The sequence below is a fragment of the Cyclopterus lumpus genome, chromosome 6 (genome assembly GCF_009769545.1).
Source record: "Cyclopterus lumpus isolate fCycLum1 chromosome 6, fCycLum1.pri, whole genome shotgun sequence".
Taxonomy (NCBI): domain Eukaryota; kingdom Metazoa; phylum Chordata; class Actinopteri; order Perciformes; family Cyclopteridae; genus Cyclopterus; species Cyclopterus lumpus.
The window spans coordinates 9,738,198-9,759,088 of record NC_046971.1 but is presented as its reverse complement, the minus strand read 5'-3'; the positions used below and the strand labels follow the sequence as shown (position 1 = coordinate 9,759,088).

Below are 20,891 nucleotides of genomic sequence, written 5' to 3'. Positions count from 1 at the left end.
GACCTGCGACTGCAGCTGAGAATCCACATTGAAAATCAATAGCAGGCCACATTCCACTGCGTGTGCTAATGCGTGCTTTCCTCTGGTTGTTACACCATCAAACACACGGGAGGAAAAAAGCATCAATATGTTTAGGCAAAGAGTAAATGAAGTATGTGACGCATGAACTGAGGAAAATACAAATGTCTGAGCAGCTGCATGAAACCCCTTCGCCCCACTTTGCTCACATAAATAAAGTATTACTGAACCGTTGTAAATGATAACTGCTCTTTGATGGAAACAGAGGGGATGAGAAGCTGTGTGTGGCTCTGTGGTGCTGATGTTGGTGACTCACAGGATGCAAAAGCTCCCAACACCTCAGCAACTGATCAAACAGCTGCTCCCTGCTCCCTCTGCAAACCGCTGAGTGAGCAGGTTCAACTGACAACATGTAGGAAGTTACCCAACTCAGGATGCCGCAGCAACAAGAAAATGGTACATTTTACATACATTTTTTTTTCTCCATTTTGCAAAACAGATTTGTTGCCTTATACGTTCATACACTAATGCAAATAAACTAGAGGCTTAGAGAAAGAGAGCACGCCTTGCAGACAGTAAACAGGGGTCTATTTTATTTTTGAACGAGTCTTTTAATTAATGCATTTCAAGTACTCCAAAAATTACATCTCTTTGCACAATACAATTTGAAATTTTTTTTTAGTAAAAATGTTCAAAGTGAACAAAAATTTCTGATACTGTATAAAACACAGTGAACATTAAAATCAGACAGTAGTATTACTTTTTAACCTTGTGTTCTTTCGGCCTACATCACCTACAACATTGCAACTCAATTTGGACATTTTCAGTGCACGTTTATCTAAAAACTTTACCAAGACTACGAAATTAAAAAGAAAGTAAATTTACAGGCATTATTCTTCTGCTCTTCTACCCAAACCATGCCACAGGAGAACAAAGACAAAAATGAGAATGCAACGTTAACTCCATCACCCTGAATTGTTTTGACCATTGATGACGGTGGGGAAAAGTAGCAGAAGCAAACTCCAGTTCAACTAGCACATATAAGAACATAAATAACTTAAGAGAGGAAGGTTTGTCACATATGAACATCTTTCAACAACTTACTCTGGAATTAGAATACAAAAAATTAAAACGGATGTATCAAAATGTAATTTTTCATTTTCAAATGAAATGCAAATCTTCGAAGTACTGTACAAGTTTACATGTCAATTCTCCAGGCTTAACAGGCGAGATCCAGCCTAGAAGATGACATTTAAAAAGAGCTCCATATTGTACAGAAATGAGAAGGTATAGCGACCGCCGACCTGCCTTATTCATCTGCCATGTGAAATAGACGATTAACTGTGAGATACATTGTTTCTAATATCCCCTCCAGAGCACATGTGTGATTATTACAACCATCAGGACAGTGCTGTGAGATATCGGTTCGGAGTATTGCATGTGCTTCAAAAATAACGGCAGCATAAAATAAAATCAAGAGCACAAAATGTACTCTGCTGAATATAAAATGAAAAATGTAAAAGTCTGCGCCAAACTTTACACCTACTTCACCCAAAAGCTGTTGGCGGGTGGAAGGTTTGCAGGGGAAAATAAAATCATGAGATTTTGCACAACTTGACCGAATTATCAAACCCTTTTGGTGTTATCACGTTATCATCTTCCAAAATGCCCCTTGTGCTGTGCTGCAGCGAGAGGAAGAAAACCCTCGAGGTCAAACAATCCAACGAAAAACAATCCCATTGTTTTTATTTTGTCCATTAAAAGAGTCGGAAACTTAACAGGCGTGTCTGCTGTATTTGTATAAAACCTGTGTCGAAAAAGATCAGCTGTGCACATTTCTATAGCGCTGTGTTGTTAACTCACACTCACTTTGGGGATTTAGTCCGTGATGAAATCTGACGGGGAGATAACTGCAGGTGAGTTTAAAAATAAAATAAAACAGCAGCTTGTCTCTCGTGAAACTAGTGAACACACTGAGGAAATGTGTGAATAGTGTGACAATACTGCTCCTGCCACTTGTTTTAAGACTCACATTAATAGCTGTCAAAGTAAATATAGTGTTGTGTGACATACAAATATTACAGACCTTTGTCAATTAATAGTCACATTTAATAAATGTGTCTGCATGCCCACATTGAAAAGTTCTTAGATTCGCTATCTGAAGAATATTAGAATGATTTAATCTTACAATTTTTTTTGTACATCCACACCGGAGTCATTTTTAAATTTATTTCCACACTCATGTAAACTAACTCTGTAACATGATACACTCTCACTAATAAACTAAGCCACAGCAGCCTTCACGTTGCCTCGTCTTCATATCTGAACAGGTAGAATCATCCTCAGCTTCAGTTAGTGGTTTTTCATTCTTCATTATCAAAAACAAATTCGGTAAGACAATAAACGGTGTACCAAACTAGGTGACCTTCCCTTTCTGTTCCCATGACCTCATCTAGCTTGTTACACAACATAAGCAAAACATGATGTTAGCGAGACAATTACAAAAAAAAGACGAAAAAAGGGACCTTGAACAAAAGGCCTGAAAAGTGGGATATGGTGACCTTGTTCAAATTCGAAATCTAGCAATCTAACGAAAGTGAAAGAGATCCACCTGATAGGACGACTGCGAAGAGAACTTGATGGCGCCAAATCCTCAACTGCAAAGTCCAAGGAACTCATCACAACCATCACTCCTTCAACTATGTGTTAAGAGTCCTGAGAGCACTAACCGAAAAATAAAAGAAAAAAGTGAAGAATTACACATTTACAGTAGAAGAAATAGTTTGTTTTCACTTATGATACACTGAATATGTACAGTCACATGCAGAAGACGGTCTGCACGAGAGACCGGAGCCTGTGTCTTTTGCCGTTTGACATGTGTAAATCACAAAAGTGCCACAAATCCCCACTGAGTGTCTCATTCCTGGCTAGAATGGCGAAAGAAAAATCACGGAACAATTCACCAGCAGCCACGGGCGTGTCACTCAAGAAGACGTTGCAATAGAACAAAAGAAAAGAAAAGAAAAACACATCACAGAATGTACTAAAGCTACACATGATCCTTAACTCCTTGGCACTCCTTTAAAAAGAAAAAAAAAGAAAAAGGTGGAAAAAGACGCTAGATCGCACTGCATTGGAAATGGCTGATGGTTGAGTCCACTCCACGAAGAGCCAATCGAGTTGCTAGATAGTGTTTTCTCTTTTTCACGCATCTGTTTAGTCTGTAAATGGAGGATATGATGATGACTAACAACCATGTCCGGCTTTTCTTTGGATGGAGTGACGCTTTTGTTTCCCACTGTAGGCACAAGGAGGAGCCAAGGCATTGGGGGGAGGGGGGCGGGATGCAGGGTCTCTCTCAGCGTCTCATCTGGCCCATCTGATAGTTCTCTCTGGGCTGACGGTGGTGCCTCTGGGGCTGCTGCGCCTGCGCCTGCCGCTGGGGCTGCCTCTGGGGTTGCCGCTGGCCGCCATGTCCGTGCTGGTGGCCATGCGGGTGCTGAGACTGGTTCTGCACCTGGGAGTTAGCCTGCTGCTGCGCTCGCCGCCTCTTCAAAGTGCCTGTCAGGGTAAAAGGCAGTTATTTGAGCTTGTTAGAAGAGAGATTGTTTACGCCAAACAAACTTGCACCTACTGACACTCTGCTACTGACGCCTTCACTGCAATAACAACTATATTGCAAGTTCATGGCATGTCACAATGAGAGATGGGTCTAATAATAAAATGGTGGTTGCAGTCTGTGTCAGACTGTACAAGATTGAGTTGGAGGCATTTTGGAGCATGGCGAATCGGAGAATTACAAGCGGGGGGAAAAAAAGGGTTTCAAGCTGACGCATCATCAACTTGCGTCATTCTTCTGCACCGCTCCGAGGTTTCGCCACGGTGCTGCCCCTTTGGATTGAAAATCTCTTAGGAGGAGGAGAGTATGGACCAGCTCATGGAATCCAACGTGAAATGCAATTGTGCAGAGCTGAAGCTCTTTGTCTCGCCTCAGTGTGACCCAGGAACACCGTCTTTGTTTTAGAACCATTTCAACAAGTTTCTCTCACACTTTGTCTTTGTTCCTCCCTAACCAGTATGCCAATAAAAGAAGACGTTACTAAACTTCCAAACTCCTGAAACTCAACGTCTGTTCATTTAAAAGTATTTATACCAAACCTAAGAATTTGAGTTGCAAATCAGAAAAGAACCAGTAAGAGAAAATTAAAGTATATTAAAAAAGATATATTGAATTAAATCAATTACATGACACTGTTTTGGTGTAAAACCTGGTAAACTGACAGTCATTTTGCCTAATGTTTTTTGATTTATTGAGGTATGTTAACATCTTAAAAAAGATTTTTTTTTGTGTGTGGCTTAACAGATGCAAAAACCAGGACATTTTATTTTCAGGGGATGGACACAATATCACAAACACCTTCAATACAACAAACCTGCAACTACAAATGAACACTATACATATTTCAACGCAGTGGAGTGGCAAGTGGGACATCCATGTGAACAGGTACATGACTTCAACCCTATGGTTTGGCAGAAGTGGTAAACCATGTACAAAATGTGTATGAATAAATATATAAAAAGTGAAATGTTGTTCTCGTTCTTTGTAAACCTCTGGACTTACCTGGAAGTGGTTTTGGAGGAGGAAGTTTGGGGTTACTGCTCGGTGTATGCACGCTACAGATCTTAATGAAGCCAGCCATGAGCATGATGAGGGCAATGCCCATCAATAGTACCGCCCACCAATGGGCCTAGAGAAGCACAAATCAAGCAGTCAAAACAAAAATTTAAAAAGCATAATAATACTCATCATCCAATCAGAATCGAGACATTGATGATACATACCACAATCCACTCTGCAATGTTTTCATAGAGCTCTGGGTTGAAGATGGCCTTCTTCAGCCTGGCCAGCGGTCCGTCCGCGTCCACCAGTCGGCACTTCATGAACACGTCACAGTAGCCCTTAAAGTCATTGCACGGCGAGCCGGCTGGCAGCGTGGTCACTTTCTTATTAAAGAAGCGAGCCAGAGGCTCTGATCCTGTGCTGCTGCATGTGTTGGGATTCACTGCGGAGATGGATCACAGACAGTCAACACGATTCTCAGGCACATTATATTTAGATTCATTTTATTTTCTCAAGGCAGGAAAAAAAAAAGAAAGAAAAAAAAAAAAAAAGTGTAAATGACTCACTCTTCTCCATGCAGCACACATGGCAGAGCTCAGTCTCGTCCGTGCCATCTTGGCTCGCACAGGTGCAGGCCTCGAGCCCGTACTTCTCACAGATGGAGCCGGAGCAGCCCTGCGGGGGAGGAGCATTAGGACAGGCAAGATCAGTCGCTGACTAGTATGCATATAAGTTGCTATAACAACCAGTTCTTCCAGGTGTGAAGTCTCACCCCGTTGAGGCAGACTTGAGTCTCTCCGTGGCAGGCGGTGAAGTTGGCCTTGGGCTCAGATGTGGGACACTGGGAACCAACTCCGTTACACATGCCCTGGTGAGCGCACTCCGACTCCTCCCTGCACTTCTCATTACGACCCTTGTAAGAGCACTCGGGAGTGCAACAAGGACCCTGACTGGGGCTGGTGGGAGAGAGAACGGGTTGGTCAAGAACTATCACAAATGAGCTGCCAGATCCTTATGAAACCTCAAAATGCTGAGGGAAACAAAAACACATAAATAACTTCCACATCTACCTGCAGACTTTGTTGGGCTTTAACTTGCACTTCTTGTTGTCAGCCTGGTTGGCGTCATAGCAGCACTGGTCCCTGCACTGATCACTGTAGCCACAGTCACACTCCTCTCCTGGCTCCACCAGGCCGTTACCACAGATGGGCTGACCAGACTCTGTTTTGGGAAGGAAAAATAAACATTGAGCCTGGTCCCCAAAAACTACAACGCGTTTCATAGTTTGACTTTTTGTACTGAAGGATAAATGAGAATAAAAATTCTGACATTTACTATGAAAACATCCAAACACTGAAAACAAAAATAGTCTTCCCCCGTGATTTTTGAAGCGTACACCAAAATCTACTATTTTCACAGTCATATTAGCCAAGATGGATATAAGCATGAGACTTCAAACAGCATGTGCAAAATAGATTAAGCTTTTAAATAAGTGTGAAAAATTCTAAAATATGCTTAATACCGTCAGTAAAAATAACACTGGATTAAAGCCAGGATTGCTTTTCAAAGCTTTTCTGAATAAAATCACTAATTAGAGCACGGGGGTTAAAATCCCCCACTCATCAGTACAGGAAAAGCAGAATCAGAACAATGTTGTGGTTTGAATTTACAAAACCTCAAGTTTGACAGTGAAGATGAAAACAGTGAAACGCACCGACAAAACAGTTGCTTCTCTTCTTCTCCAGCACTTGGCTGATGTTGCGCACGCTACAGATGGAGAACTTATTATTGTTGAGCTTGTCGCCTGATGTAGCCCTTGCATACATGATATAATTGCCCTTCTCCTTCTTGTCTTGGCTCTTGGATTCTCCTGGGGTGCACTCGGATCCAGAGTCATGCTGGGAATGAGAAAGAAAAAACAATAATGACAGGTTAAAAGAAGAAGTTAGAGTGTGCGAGCCTTATTAATTCTCTCCACGCATTAATGTGGCACGTCTAAGTAACTCACCGGGGAGCCAAAGTTGTGTCCTACTTCATGTGCAAAAGTGATATGGGAGACTTTTGGCGGTACGTGGGAGGCGTAGTTCTGTACAGTGATTATACCCGTGTTGAGAGACTTCTTTTTTCCGTCGGAGTACAGCTTGCTTTTTTCACAGATGCCTCCGGAGCTCCCTGCAAATTTAAAGCACAGGTTAGCGATGCCTTTCAAACCACAGCTACAAAACACAAAGATTTGTTCAAATGGAGAATCTGATTAATGCTACGACAATATTTTTATTAATTTCGAGAAGACATAATGTCTTACTTTAAAACATATTGAGCGGGATTTATCAACATGTTTACAGAAGTTGTTCATTTAAAATTGTGTGTCATTGCAAGCGGGGGACACAGTAAATTAAAGATTTCAACAGTGCAATATATTCCGTTACACCTTCAAATTAAGAATGTAATAATAATAATAATAATAATAATAGAGTGCAATAAATATATGGCTAGGGCCATAATGAAATCCTTTGGGAATCATCACATCTGCATATTGTCTGAGTTGATATTTAAAGCTGCATATCACAGACACTTTTCCTAGTTGTAGCTGCAATGTGAAAACCAGATGAATCATAATTAACTTGGCTCGAATAATCTCATGTTCAGCAAGACTGGGTGTCCCTAATGATAATGTGCCTACTCACAAAAGCAAAGAATATTCTACAATACGTTATACGCTGTATAATGCTTCTAAAAAAGGACAGTCATTGGTGATCAGAAACTAAATAATCTGTCTTTCAGTACCTGAAGGGGCTCCGACCCAGGCCAAACCCAACACCCCATCATCAAAGTCTCTGTCGGTGAAAACATAAGCTAAGCAGTAGTCGTCATGGTTCTGCTCCGAGTTCAGCTCGAGGAACTTCTCCACACCGATGTTGGCAAAGCGGAACGGGTTGGACCGGTCCCTCTCGTCGCTGGTGGTGTTGATCTATACAAGAGGGGGATGACGATGAGTTCAGAGGGAAGACATCTAGGATCCACACAGGCCTCAAAATCTTAGACTCACCCGGATTCTTTTCACCATGAAGCTGATGTTGCGAATGCCCATGAAGTCTGTCCCCTGATAGATGGCATCGATGGCCTTCACATGACTAGAGATCTGAAAGAGAGAGTTATAACAAAAAAGCTTTGACTACCAGTGTACTATACTGTACTCTCCGCTGTGTCACACTGTGGTTTCCCCACAGCTGGCCTCTCTCCAGTACGAGAGGAAATTAAAGTGTGGGAATGCAATTATTCCAAAACTAATTAGCCTTTAAACTCTTCCATATAATGTTCTGTTGGTTAAAAATGTGCCTCTCCACCAATATCACACAAAAGAAACTACATACCGACTGTGTAAATCTAATTCTAACGGCACCAAAGTAGCTTGTGTCGAATAAGTAACTGGGCCTGTGTATTACCTGAGCAATGACTGCCTCCCTGGTCTTATAGTACTTGAAGAAGAGATGGTCAGTCTGAATGAAAAGCTGGCAGGTGTTTTTCTCAACCTGGGCCATCCTCTTCTTCCTCAGCAGCACAGGGTCATTAAAGCCCGCCTCAGTGTGGAGCTCCTGGTGTGAGGAGATGAGAGTGGGAAATAGACAGTTAAATAAAACATATACTTATATACAACATTTTCAACCAAACAGAGGCTAAATAAATAATGTCCGGTATTTTTAGGCTGGGCTTTTTCAGCTGCAGTATGTTCATGAATTGCAACCCTGTTGCTGTGGAAGATATACTATCTACATTGCATATAAGAATATGATGATGGTGATGGTGGTGGTGGGGGGCACACCAACTGTCCAATAAAAAAAATGCTTTGGTTTGGGGAAAATATATTGGAAAGAAACGTTAAAATAGCTTTAAAGAACAAGGACATATGTCATTTCTGGCATTCATCTTTGGTTGGATTAGAAAAAAACTTGAGAAAGGAATTAAAATGTGTATTATTGTGCGGTGGACTGAATATGTGTTCATATAAAGAGGGATCTTTGAGGATTATGTGAATATATTCAGAACAGTACGACGTTTTGTTAAACTGCTTTCAGGGTTTTTCAAAGACAGTGAGATTAACCATTTCATGGATGACAAAGACATCAGTAACAACTAGAAATAAATAACATGCTATTATGTATACATTTATAGTATATATTTTTATTGTAATTCATCAAGAAATTACAATACATCCAACCTCAGATTCCGTTCCTCTTTGTGGAACACTACAGACTGGATGACATATGGATGCAGTCTCACTCACATCACCCCTAGGTGTCTGAGGAGCTGTTGTGAAGCTCAAAGTGGGTGCTTTTGGCAAGGCGTCACTAACTCCCGGTCTACAGAGATTAATTTGCCTTGGAGCCGGCCTCAAGTGGCCATTTGAAGAACTGCAGCTTTTGTCACATCAACATTGGATTCATTTCTCAGCAGGAGGCTGTTACTTGGTGAACACACACCCACAGCAGCATGGATGAATGCACTTGTGATAGTGCTAAACTTGAATTTTAATTTGTAAATGAAAGGGTTGTTAAGACATTTGAACATTACTTTTAAAACTTTTTTTCCCCATTCTATTGTAATGAGCTACTAATTAAATCACGTAGAGATCCATTAATTGAGCTGAGACCGACTATTCTCACCAGTAAATATAACCTCAAAGGGCACACAGAGACTTAAAAAAAGGCATCAGAGGGAATCTCTAACCGTGACCAAGAAAAAAAAAAAGTGTACATTTTCCACAAAAACCAAACCATCCCTTTAATGAACACTGTCAGGGTTTACTGTGGTGAAGTTCACCTTGAGCGGCTCTGCTGAGGCTGAGGCTTGGTACTTCTTCATCTTCTCAAACACTGAGCTATCAGCGCAGCCTCCCTCTGGGCCGTACTTGTGCGGGTAGTCTGAGTGAGAGAGGCAGGCGTAACACAGTTAGGATTATGAAAGACAATGTTAGCTACTTAAGTCTCTCTATTTCTGGCACTATTCATGATCAGCTAATGGATGTACTTACCCGCCACTTGAGCCCAGCTTTTCTATGTAAACGGTTACTTTCTCGCTCTAATTAGCGATTTCTCTAACATTTCTATGAAACTTGCCCCTCAGCCACAAACTATATGTACACAGACCAATTGAAACTAGGGGGTGCCAGTGAAGTGAAGTATGCTTGGTGCTCACTATCAGTACCGACATGGAGAAGACTGCTAAAATGAGCCAGTAGCCCGGGAGCAAGATCCTGTTACACAGCCAACAAGCACCCCGGGTATCTCTGCTCCCCGGGGGCCGATCATACCAGTCTGCCGCCATCAGCTAAGCTGCTCTAACCTTGCACTTCCCCAATCACACATTTACAAATGCGTGCATCCAATTACACATACTAGACGAATACACTGTGTATTTGTGTAGCTGAAGTTGCTGGGGACTCACGTATGTCGTCTTCGTGATAGATGACTGAGTGGAACGGCACGTCTTTGCCCTCCAGGTATCTCTCAGCAGGCTCCACGTAGTAGGCGCCCTGGTAGCTCTGAATGAAGCCATCAAACTTACCATCCACAATGGAGCCATGAGTCAGGGTACCTTTCTCCCCTGGGAATCCAAATTACAGAGGTATTGATGTCAGACGATTCACACAAGATCAAGCAGCGATACATTAAAACGGGTATGTTAAAATGAGAAGGGAGACCTTACCGTAGATTTCTCCAGTGTAGATATGAGAGGTATCAAATGGAATCTCTTCTCCAGAAACGTCTACCTTCAAATCTTGGGCAAACAAGGTTGTATCTCTCTTCATTCGTAAATTAAAATGTCTGAAATCAAAGAAATAAATGTATAGGCAAGAGAGAAAACACACAACATTTGAACGTGATGACAATGGTTACAACGTGCGACAACAGTGTTATCTATATCGCAAGAAGTTCGTTTCCGAAACCATCTGCTGATATTATTCATGTCACGGCGTGTGAGCCTATGGGTTTGGGTGGGGATCACACTTTTGTAGGTAAGCAAAATTCCATCGGTGTTGGAGAAAAAGGAAATTGTGAATGAAAAGGAAAAGGAAAAAAAAAAATGGTGGAAGGAAGGGCATAGTTTGGCAGAGAGAAAGCCTCTAAGCGATGTTGGTTGCAGAGGGGAAACTGGACTTATCTTGTAAGAGGGAACCGAAAATTAGGATCAATGCTCCTGTTTTTTGGTTGATCAAACATATGGCAGGGGAACAAAGATGCTCCATTAAATCTTGGGTTCATGTTACACACAAGCAGTGCCCTTATTGTGTGCTCGTATAGTGTGTAAGCTACTGTTCTGTAGGTCAGACACAGCAGTTAAATTGACTGCAAGAAAACAGGGGTCTTTGTAATATTAAAATCAGAAAGTGATGGTCAAACTTGACCTGGCACATGTAGAAAACCTTTTGTACCATAATTGTTTACTGTTATGACTTCATCTCAGGGAGAACATGTAAGATGTTCAAATCCATCCAATCTGCAAACAGAAGGTGGGTGGGGTTCTGCAAATTAAATGTAAGAGTTTGACTTGTATCTCGAGCTTTGCCATGAATTCAAAAAGGAAAAAAAACGGACATTTATGCTTTAAAAAAAAAAGAAAAAGGAACTGACATCTTCCTTCTCTGGATTTGATGCAGAGCTCTTATCTTTCTCTTCCTTATTAAGCAGCATCAGAGTTTGGGAACAGAAGGCTGGACGATAAACAGCCTTTGCCAAGCTTCCAGCCAGATGGTCTTGACTTTGTCATGGAGAGTGTGGACACGTTCTCTCAAACAACACCACCTCTTCAAAATGCCGGATGAAGCACCATGTGCTCATCCATCCATCTTCTTTAGCTAAAAGGGGTTCCCAACCAGGTATCAAGTGTACAGAGACACCCTGAAAACACCTGACCCATTACAGGGCTAAAACACACACACACACACACACACACACACACACACACACACACACACACACACACACACACACACACACACACACACACACACACACACACACACACACACACACACACACACACACACACACACACACACACACACACACACACACACACACACACACACACACACACACACACACACACACACACACACACACACACACACACACACACACACACACACACACACACACACACACACACACACACACACACACACACACACACACACACACACACACACACACACACACACACACACACACACACACACACACAAATAGGCTCTACCTCACCTGTATGTATTTAGATTGTGGCAGGGGATCAGAACAAACCAAAACCAGGGCTGTGACTAACAATTATGCTTGTTATCGATGAATCAATTTTCAGTTTGGGCCAAGTTTATGTCTTCAAATTGTTGGTTTTGTCCAACCAATAGTCTCAAGCCCCAAAAATGATCAATTTACTATGTCATAGAAAGAAAAGCAGGAAATATTCACAACTGAAAAGCTGAAACTGGAGGAATGTCTCGCACTTTTGCTTAAAAATGGCTTGAACGAATAAATTGATTATCAAAAATAGTTCAACTCTGTAGGTCAACTCTCTACAATAGCTTACCTCCACTTTTAAACATAAACAATGCAGGAATATGGGTTTTGCAAATAAATAGACAGACCGGTAAGTAAAGATATAGAGGATACAGAAAAAGATCCAAATAGAATTTCCCATCATGTTCAAATTTGAAGAATTGACAAACCTTCCATGGGCGTGAAAATCTAAATGAAGGAACTTGTCTTCAGGCGAGAACGCCCTCTTGGCTCGCTGATGGTTGCTGTGCACAAGCTCTGTGTCGTAGGACAGGCCTTCATAGTGACGGATGTACTTGTTCAGGGGATTTCTATAGTGTCCTGTGTGAAAAGAACAGAGAAACTCACGTTATCAGCAAAAACAAGGAAAATACTTGACGAAAAGCATATTCATAGAATCAAAGTAAATAACACAGCCATCGTAGGTGTATAGATATATTCTTTTTGTCATATATTCTGGAATGTATGTACAATTTGTAACTGGACCAAACATAACTTAGGTATAATGTAAGCTAACAAAAGTAATAATAGTAACATAAATACTTTAAAACATTTTTAATTAAAAATTGTCCACTACCTAATGTACATTTTTTTAGAATAAATATGTTTAATGACATCTTAAGTAAAGAGGTACAAATGGAACACCAACGTACGGTTTACATTTCGCACCACCATGTCATGCATTCATCATTTCAAGTGTTGATTGGTCAAAGGAATCTCTGCAACAGCCTTGATACCAAAGTGTATCTTCACATCTACGATGTTTAGCTGATTGCAGAGAAAGTGAAATTCTAGTTTTGTTGGTTAGGCAATATATTTCAAGCGTAGATCATATTTGAGTCTTTAAGATGTCACCAGAGTATGACAGCTACATTTTTGGATAATCAGGCAGGAATAAAATGATGAAAACTGACAGCAAACCTGTATGACCTGCGTTTTAAAATGCAGCGAAATATGTTATAAGTCAAATGGATGCCAGTTTTGGAGCTGTGCTTAACAGCCCCCAGCGTCACAGTATAATTATTGTATATAGAGTGGGTGGTGGGCTCGAAGGAGAAAAAAAGATTCCTACCCATTTCACCAACTGCTTCACACTCAAAAGCAGACGGACAAATTTCATTAAAAACCCCCAAAAAAAACAGTAATTTTGTTTAGGCCATTTAATTCCTTCAGAAAGTTGTTAATGTAAATTGAGCATACTAGCAAGTCTTTGAGATCAGATTTTTTCAGATGTAAACCAAGAGAAAGTATTTTCAGTAAATACGATATGTAATTAGTACTGTCTGACAGGTAATTGTGCCTAACTAGTGGGCCATAAATTATAGGATTCAGGGTAAGTATGTAGGAAACATCACTAAGTAGACCAGGCTCCAGCTACTTCTCTGTGCATGTGAAGTATGAAATATTTAAGTGCTAACATTCAATTTTTCATTGGGGTGACTATGAGAAGTGAAGACCATGACTATTCTGATATATTTATCAAGGCCTACAAAAGATAAAATACTGAGCAGTAGGCATGTCTTTGATTAAACAAACCATCCACATTATTTGTTATACATCTATACAAAACCACTTAAGGGTGATAACATCAGGTGGGGAAGCACATCCCATAAATCTCTTTTGATAAATGTACCACAGGAGGTGACCCTATGGTGTGAACAAGTCTGCTACTTTCGACAATTTGACAAGGAACCAGTACGATATGTAACACATTGCCATCACCGAAAATAAATATGGACCATACAACTGTTTGACATTTTAATAGAAGTACATTTGAGTCACAAGGAACTCATTTTATTTTACTGGTTAACTATTTGACCAGTAACGTTATATGATGCAGGTATAGGATCGCACAACGTTACTGTGCACACGTCACAAGTCAATACAGCATATTAATCAATTTCGTTGGGGGAAAAAAAATGAAGAAAAAAAATCATACAGACAAATTATTTTCTAAATAAGTTACTGAATCCAGACAATAGCGATCGGTGAAATGAGAGGACAGCATAGCCGAGTCCCAACACAGAAGATACGGACGCCAACCTGAACACGATACATTCTAAACCCTGGCACGAGGCAGGTACCATAACGACAGTTGCTACGTGTCTTATTTTTGGACAGCAACCGTAACGCTCGCGGCTGCTCTGCCGTTAGCTCGCACCAACGCTTAGCTAACGGCTCGTTCCCCTGGTCGGCATCTCCATCTTCTCATAACAATGGCTGTCGGCGCTATTCGTACGATAACAACAAAACCGTCCCAAACCTGACAATAAAAACGGTGACAACATGCAGAAATAACTCATATCATAACTATCGGTTTATTTCAATCGACTGCGCGACTCCAAGTTAGCTTGTACTCCAAGTGTCATTTTTTTAGCTAGAAGTAATCCGACAAAAAGGGTGCAGTCCTCTTCACAACAAGCAGGCCCTGCTGATCCTGCGTTAGCTAGCGGGCTACTAGCCTTTCTACCCCGCTTAGATTCATGGATTCAACACAATGTTTTCTCAACGAAACGTCTCACTCACCTTGGGTGTAGTTCAGCAAACACACGAAAAGGAAAACTTTAAGAAGAAGCATGTCTGACAAATCCATTGTTAGAACATTGATACCGTTTTCACTTTATTGTCCTACTTAGATAGGCGCAAACGCCCTGTGTGTTTATTGCACCTTCCTCTCATCGCCTCCTCTCTCTCCAGCGTCGTGACGTCAGACGCACGGCCGCCTGGCATCCCTTCCCCCAAACGCATCCAGAGGCCTGCGTTCATCACAGCCGCAACCGTCTCCGGGTGGAATGCCTGCAATGTGCACGTCTTTTCCACAACGTGACAGAATCATCAGAAAACAGGAACAATTACTGTATATCAAAGTTTTATTTAAATATTTCAGTGTGTGAACTGTTTTACATATTAAAAAGGTTCAGTGGCAGTTAATACTATTTAGTTTTGTAATAAAAAATAAATAAAAGTTGGCAACCAGTATGAGCCTTTTTAAACAAAAATGCCAAAAACACTCCCAAGTTCCAGCGTCTTAACTGTGAGGACGTGCAGCCCGTCTTCATCCAATGTAATGGCTGTTGTAGTTTCGCACCAAACAAGCAATGTGATGGTGACACTTTTGGCTCTAGGACATTGTAATACTCACAATTTTCTGACATTTATAGACCAAACGATTAATCAAGTAATGCTATAGGAGAGAACAAACAGCAATTTAATCTATAATGAAAATAAGCATTGATTGCAGCCCTATTATTAAAATTCTCAGGTAGAGTAGTGAGAAAGCAGCATATTTATAGCCATATTATCACCGTAATTACTTGTAGAACAAACTTTTAGAGCTGTCATACAATTTATAAGCAGCCAACTAAAAGTGAGTTTTCGTTGCTTGGCAACCTGAAATCCTGAGAATATCGTGTTGCCAAATAAAAGGAAACACCATCACTTTGGTGTGGCCTTTGGTCGTATGTCTTGTCCTGCATTATTCAGGTAAACATCAACATATGTTCTCCCAGATCTTTTCTTGTTTCTTTGTTTCTGTCTAATGGTGTTTTCATTTTGGACCACACTCTGATGAATTGGCAGCAACATCTTATCAGTCAGTTCTTCCGCGTCAGTTTATTCCAGACGAGCTCCTCTGGCTCCAGTTGCCGTCACGTGACACACTTCCACATCAGCCCCCAGCTTCTGCAGCTCATCCAGCCATATTTGTTGTTTCTGGGAAAGCCGGTCAGTGGGCCCCTTCACCTCTACCAGCTGTAACAATAAGACACCCCATGTAACCAGACTTAAAATAATCAGGTACCACAGACTTTATGAATCCATACAAACAGGAACGTATCTAATTCAAAGAGCCAGAATAGGATGTGATCTCACCTTGTAGCTGTTGTTTGAGGTGTTCCACACCACCAGATCAGGCAAACCTCCACGGCAGTGTCTGTAGTCTTTGGACATTCGTGTTACTATCCCTCCTAAGAAGGCTCCGCCCAGGCACGACACGAGAGACTGCACATAGAATATATCAGTACCATGTTAGTACCGACTGTAACACATGTAGACAAAAAGACCTGGAACAGCTCTATAAACTATAATGTGATAATGTTTATTATTGAGGCTGTAGTTAGTGTTGGTGTTGTAATCTATTGAAATGTGTTTCTAATATTCAGTCCCCCCTAGTGTTTATAAATGTGGTGGCAAAACATTAGACACCTCACAATATAATTAAGTGAAGTTCAACACCACTGTTAACTATATGGACTGTAGTCAAATGAACACCTTGCCAATAGTGTAAAAAAAACAGAACATTATCATCTTTGTAAAGGTACAATTTATTGAATTGCATTAGATTGTACAGGTGTACCTAATAAAGTGATCACTGAGTGTATATTTACAAGAGTAACAGTAAATACCTGTGCCTGTTTAAGGGATGAGAAACGCTCCCAGCTGACGAGTGAACACACTTTACCCTCCTGGGAGGTCCAAACATCTTCCAACATGGCGTGCAGAGTCTCCACCGACGACTCACTGAGTAACTGCACGCGGCTGTCGATCGCCTCTTTTCTGTTCTCATAGAAACAGTCAGTGTAAAGATCCAGTGGACATGTCTGTGAGAAGAAAGGAATATGAGTTGGACTAGTATTAAGTAGATGCACAGGAATGTTGCACATATTATAAAAGGCAGAGCGCACTTTACCTGGTACGGATTCCTGAAAACATCTGGAATACCCTCCATAAAAATGATGTCCCAAAGCAGAAGAGCAAACAATGTTGAGAATGTTGAGCCTTCTCCATGGATCCCTATGACATTAACAATGGCAACATACAAGGTGTTAAAATGGATACTGAAATAGGTTTAATAAGTGAATTTAAAACTGCTTACCTTGGTCAAAGCCTTGCTGGTGGTAATGTGCTAAAGACAGCTCTTCCACAGAACATATGACAGTGGTCTCAGCACTCTCTTCCCCTTCACCATTTGCTTGTAAAAGAAACTTGGATTTCCCCATGCCCCCCTCATGAGGGAACAGCTGTCCCCGGATCGTCACCTGGAGACAAAAGAACTAACATTAATTCAGATATCTACTATTTTACATGCAACCATTTTTGTAATTTTTTATTGGAAACCCAAAGACTGACATATTGTGCTAAACTCACATGCGTGACATCTTGCACTTGGATAGTGGGCAGGTCTTTGAGTTGAAGGCGATACTTCTTCAAGCTGGCAGACTCGTTCATCCTAACAGCTCTCTGGTGAAGAGAAAGTTTAGGTCCAGTTCGCACCAGAGGGTCCGATAGCCCATCTCTGATAGCACAAATAGCCTAGAAACAACGGGAACAGACCGTGTTAAATACATGAAAACACAACAGCTGTTGCGTCTTCAAGAGGGGAATGTAACAACACACATTGGTGCTCACCTGCTCAGGTTTTTTTAGGTGCTGGTGAAGGTTTAGTGCCAGTCTGTCCCACCATTTCCCTCGGCTGTCAGGACAGTAAACAAACTGCAACAGTAAAGAGCGCAGCTCCTCTACTGCTTCCTGTAACACACAAGTAGACCCACCACACCTTTAAATACGGTTTACATAATTGTACCATCATAAGTACTTTAATTCAGATGGCGAATGGATGAAGGCCAGAACACCTCGTAATGACGTAGCCTCTGCAAGATCTCCACCCCTCTGGATAAGATCCGAGTGTAAGCCCATCCCGTAGAGAAGCTGCGCAGGAAAGCAGGCAGCTCCTCCTGGAGACTATCCAACACAATGGTAATGTGAACATTAAACAATATCTCGGGACTCTATATCTCTGTTTTAGACGAAAGCAAATACATATTTGTGTCACCTGAGGTCGTGGTTTTTCCTCAGCTCCTGCCAGACACTTTTGGCAGCAGTGTAAAGCTCCATGGCTTCTTCCCACTGACCTCCCTGCATAGCTGAGACTACCTCTTGCAGAGCTCGCATGGACGCTTCATACCTGTGAATGATGGAGTCATTAGTATTTATTCCTGGCTGTCCTGCGTGGATATAACTCCATTCAACTCTTGTGGCAGACCTGATAAGATCGTCTCTGTCCTGGAACACTTTGGCTTTACGCTGCACCGTATAGTCTGGGAAGGCCAGGCGTCCTGAGTTAACCAGCAGGATGGTGAAGAGCTGGCTCTGCCCACCAGCCGCTGTCTCCTCTTCATCCAACGTGTCCGTCAGAGAGAAGAGGAGAAGGATACGAGAAAAGACAGCTCGAGGACCACGACGCAGGCGCACACAGGAACTTGAAAGCTGCTTTGCCCTTTAGGGTTAGAGAGAACAGGGGTGAGACCATTACTGTGATACAAGTGCTGTGAATGAGCACACTGCGTTTAGTCATCTCACCTTTTGAGGATGACAGCCCCTATGTTGGCCTGAGCAGGGGTCAAAGAGAAGAGGCACTTTTGTCTGCTCAGACGGAGGAGTCTGTCCACTAGCTGCTGTTTCTGAGTCCCAGAATTGCCCAGATGGAAAGTCTTAGCCAGAGCTTTGAGTTCAGGAGCAGGAAGGAGATCCAGGGCCTCCCCCAAATCCTGAAGATCACTCTCTTTGATAAACAAAAATAGCATAAGAGGGGATTGACAAGAGAAAACATACATATTTTGGGTGAAGTGGTCTTTCAGCAGGATAATTCACATTCTTTATTATATATATTTAATTTGTAAAACTCTTTTCCAAAGATTTTACCAAAAATATTTCCTTGGTCAACGACAGCCCCACTCTCCCTGCGATCTATATGTAAGGATTCTCCTTACATATAGATTCTCCTAGAGAAGCTCCAAAATGTCAAAAATATATTAGGGATCATTTACCTGATTGTAGGAAACCACCTTGAACCAACTCCTGAGCAACAGGTCCCAGATCACTGTTGATCTCTTCATAATCCAGTTTATTTACTTGAAGCCACTTCAGTTTCCTCTGAAAGAGTCTCACATACAGCTTCTGCCCCATAACTTTGAGAGGAAAAATACATGTGAGGGATAAGACCTTAGTTACATTCAATAACAACGACTGAGTGATATACACGCATACCTGAGAGTTTCTCAAACGCATGCACGAGTGACATGTCGTCCTGGTTGAACAATGACCTGTCGTCCTCATTCTCCAGGACAGCTTGTAGTACAGTCTTGAAGTTACGGAGGTAGTAAGGAAGCCAGGGGGGCTGAGAGCTCTCCTGGTCACTACTAGCGGCGTTCTCAGGACCAGACTCGGCCAGGGACTCACGATTAATCGCTGCCGCAGCACTTTTCTCACATGTTTCCTCTGAACTCAAAGGTCCGTCACAAGTACTGGAAGAAGGTACCTCAGTTTTAAGCCGGTCTGTATCAGCTGCCTCTGATAACAACTCATCTGGCTCCCCGCCGCTTCCCTCATATTTTGCTTTCTTTCTGAAATCAGACACCTTGCTAGAGGAAGTTGTTTCCTTCTTTCTCTTTGAGAGTTTGGAGGAAGAAGAGTACCTCGTTGGAGCAACCCGTATTGGGACAGTCTCTGATTTAGATTTAGATGCTTTCTGTTGGAGATTGCGTCCTTTATCTGAACACGGTGGATCTTCCAGTGCTGTCGGAGTATCGACACTAGCTTCTGTAAGGTCAATGACTGTCACACAATCTTTGTTGTCTTCTAAACTTTGAAGATTTTCTTTCTGTGAGCTCCTGAGTGTCTCAGAACACATTGGCGAATGTTTATCCTCCGTCTGTGTGCTCTCAGGTACCTTATGACATTTCCCAGATAACTTGGAGGAGAGACTTCCCAGGTCAATCGCCCTGACCACACTTTTACTTCTTATCTCTCGTGGTGCCTGCTGAGAGTTACTCTTTTTGAAATAAGGGCTGGTCTTGGTCTCTTTGACCTCTTCTTCATTCTCTGGATCCAGCCGTGGGGGCTTTGGGGGAGTCCTTCTGGGTGACAGCTGGATGCTTGGCACAACGCTATTACTTGCTGAGGCTACATTGCTGTCTCCTCTCTCAAAGTTCTGACATTGCAAATCAATGTGCTCATTGATCTTAAATCTTGGTACAAACTGGCCACACAGAGGGCAGGCCAGCTTCGGTGGAGGCCGGCTGCTGAAGAACGAGGTGATTGGAGATGTGGTGGCAGCAGCACTGGCAGAAAGCCCAGCTCGGACGTTGCCTTTCTTCTTCTCACTCTTGGACAACGACACACCGCGTCTGAGTTTGTCTTTGTTGGCTCTCTCGGCCATGATGCGGCCGGTACCGGGGCTGCTCGGTGAACACTTTGAGCGTTACGTGTTTTAGAAGCTTCTCTTTGTTGCATACTTCGAGGACAATTATCGGTGTGGACATGCAATGAGCGGCTCTATTGAGCTAATTTAGCTCAGAAAGAGACACTTTCAAACGGGCACGCAGGTGGAGCTTTTGGTGCTTCACGCATGCGTTGGGGGGAACAACGCCCAAAACGTTAATTAATTTAGAGACTGTCAATTCAAGACACAAGATGACATACCGGGAGAAGAGCTGCAGTGCTCGATGATAACACTCCCGCTTCTCAGGCTCAACTAGCGGAGCGCAGAATGCCTTTTAGGATGTACTAATCGATCCCAACTACATCGATATTTTTCCTAACTACCTCAACGCAAAAAAAAAGAAGGCACAAATAAATTAGATAATTAGATAAATATAATATTTATTTGTATACATTTATGTATATATATATATATATATATA

At 41.9% G+C, this 20,891-nt stretch overlaps 2 protein-coding genes across 2 annotated transcripts; both read right to left on the bottom strand.

Moving 5' to 3' along the window:
- Positions 1-589: 589 nt before the first annotated feature.
- LOC117731989 (disintegrin and metalloproteinase domain-containing protein 10-like) lies at positions 590-14,901 on the bottom strand. Its single transcript, XM_034534580.1, has 16 exons — positions 14,719-14,901; positions 12,363-12,513; positions 10,346-10,464; positions 10,085-10,243; positions 9,461-9,561; positions 8,086-8,235; positions 7,689-7,781; positions 7,427-7,610; positions 6,648-6,811; positions 6,354-6,537; positions 5,710-5,860; positions 5,412-5,595; positions 5,206-5,314; positions 4,861-5,081; positions 4,640-4,766; positions 590-3,579 (listed from the first exon to the last, which is right to left on the bottom strand). Exons 1-16 carry the CDS (start codon positions 14,783-14,785, stop codon positions 3,377-3,379), a joined length of 2,367 nt encoding a protein of 788 aa, XP_034390471.1. The 5' UTR covers positions 14,786-14,901; the 3' UTR covers positions 590-3,376.
- Positions 14,902-15,097: 196 nt separating this feature from the next.
- Positions 15,098-20,703, bottom strand: fan1 (FANCD2 and FANCI associated nuclease 1). Its single transcript, XM_034536104.1, has 13 exons — positions 19,237-20,703; positions 19,017-19,157; positions 18,550-18,751; positions 18,233-18,466; positions 18,023-18,154; positions 17,823-17,931; positions 17,599-17,718; positions 17,338-17,502; positions 17,066-17,228; positions 16,880-16,983; positions 16,596-16,790; positions 16,063-16,191; positions 15,098-15,942 (listed from the first exon to the last, which is right to left on the bottom strand). The coding sequence occupies exons 1-13, from the start codon at positions 20,405-20,407 to the stop codon at positions 15,805-15,807; spliced, it is 3,003 nt and encodes a 1,000-aa protein (XP_034391995.1). The 5' UTR covers positions 20,408-20,703; the 3' UTR covers positions 15,098-15,804.
- Positions 20,704-20,891: the final 188 nt, after the last annotated feature.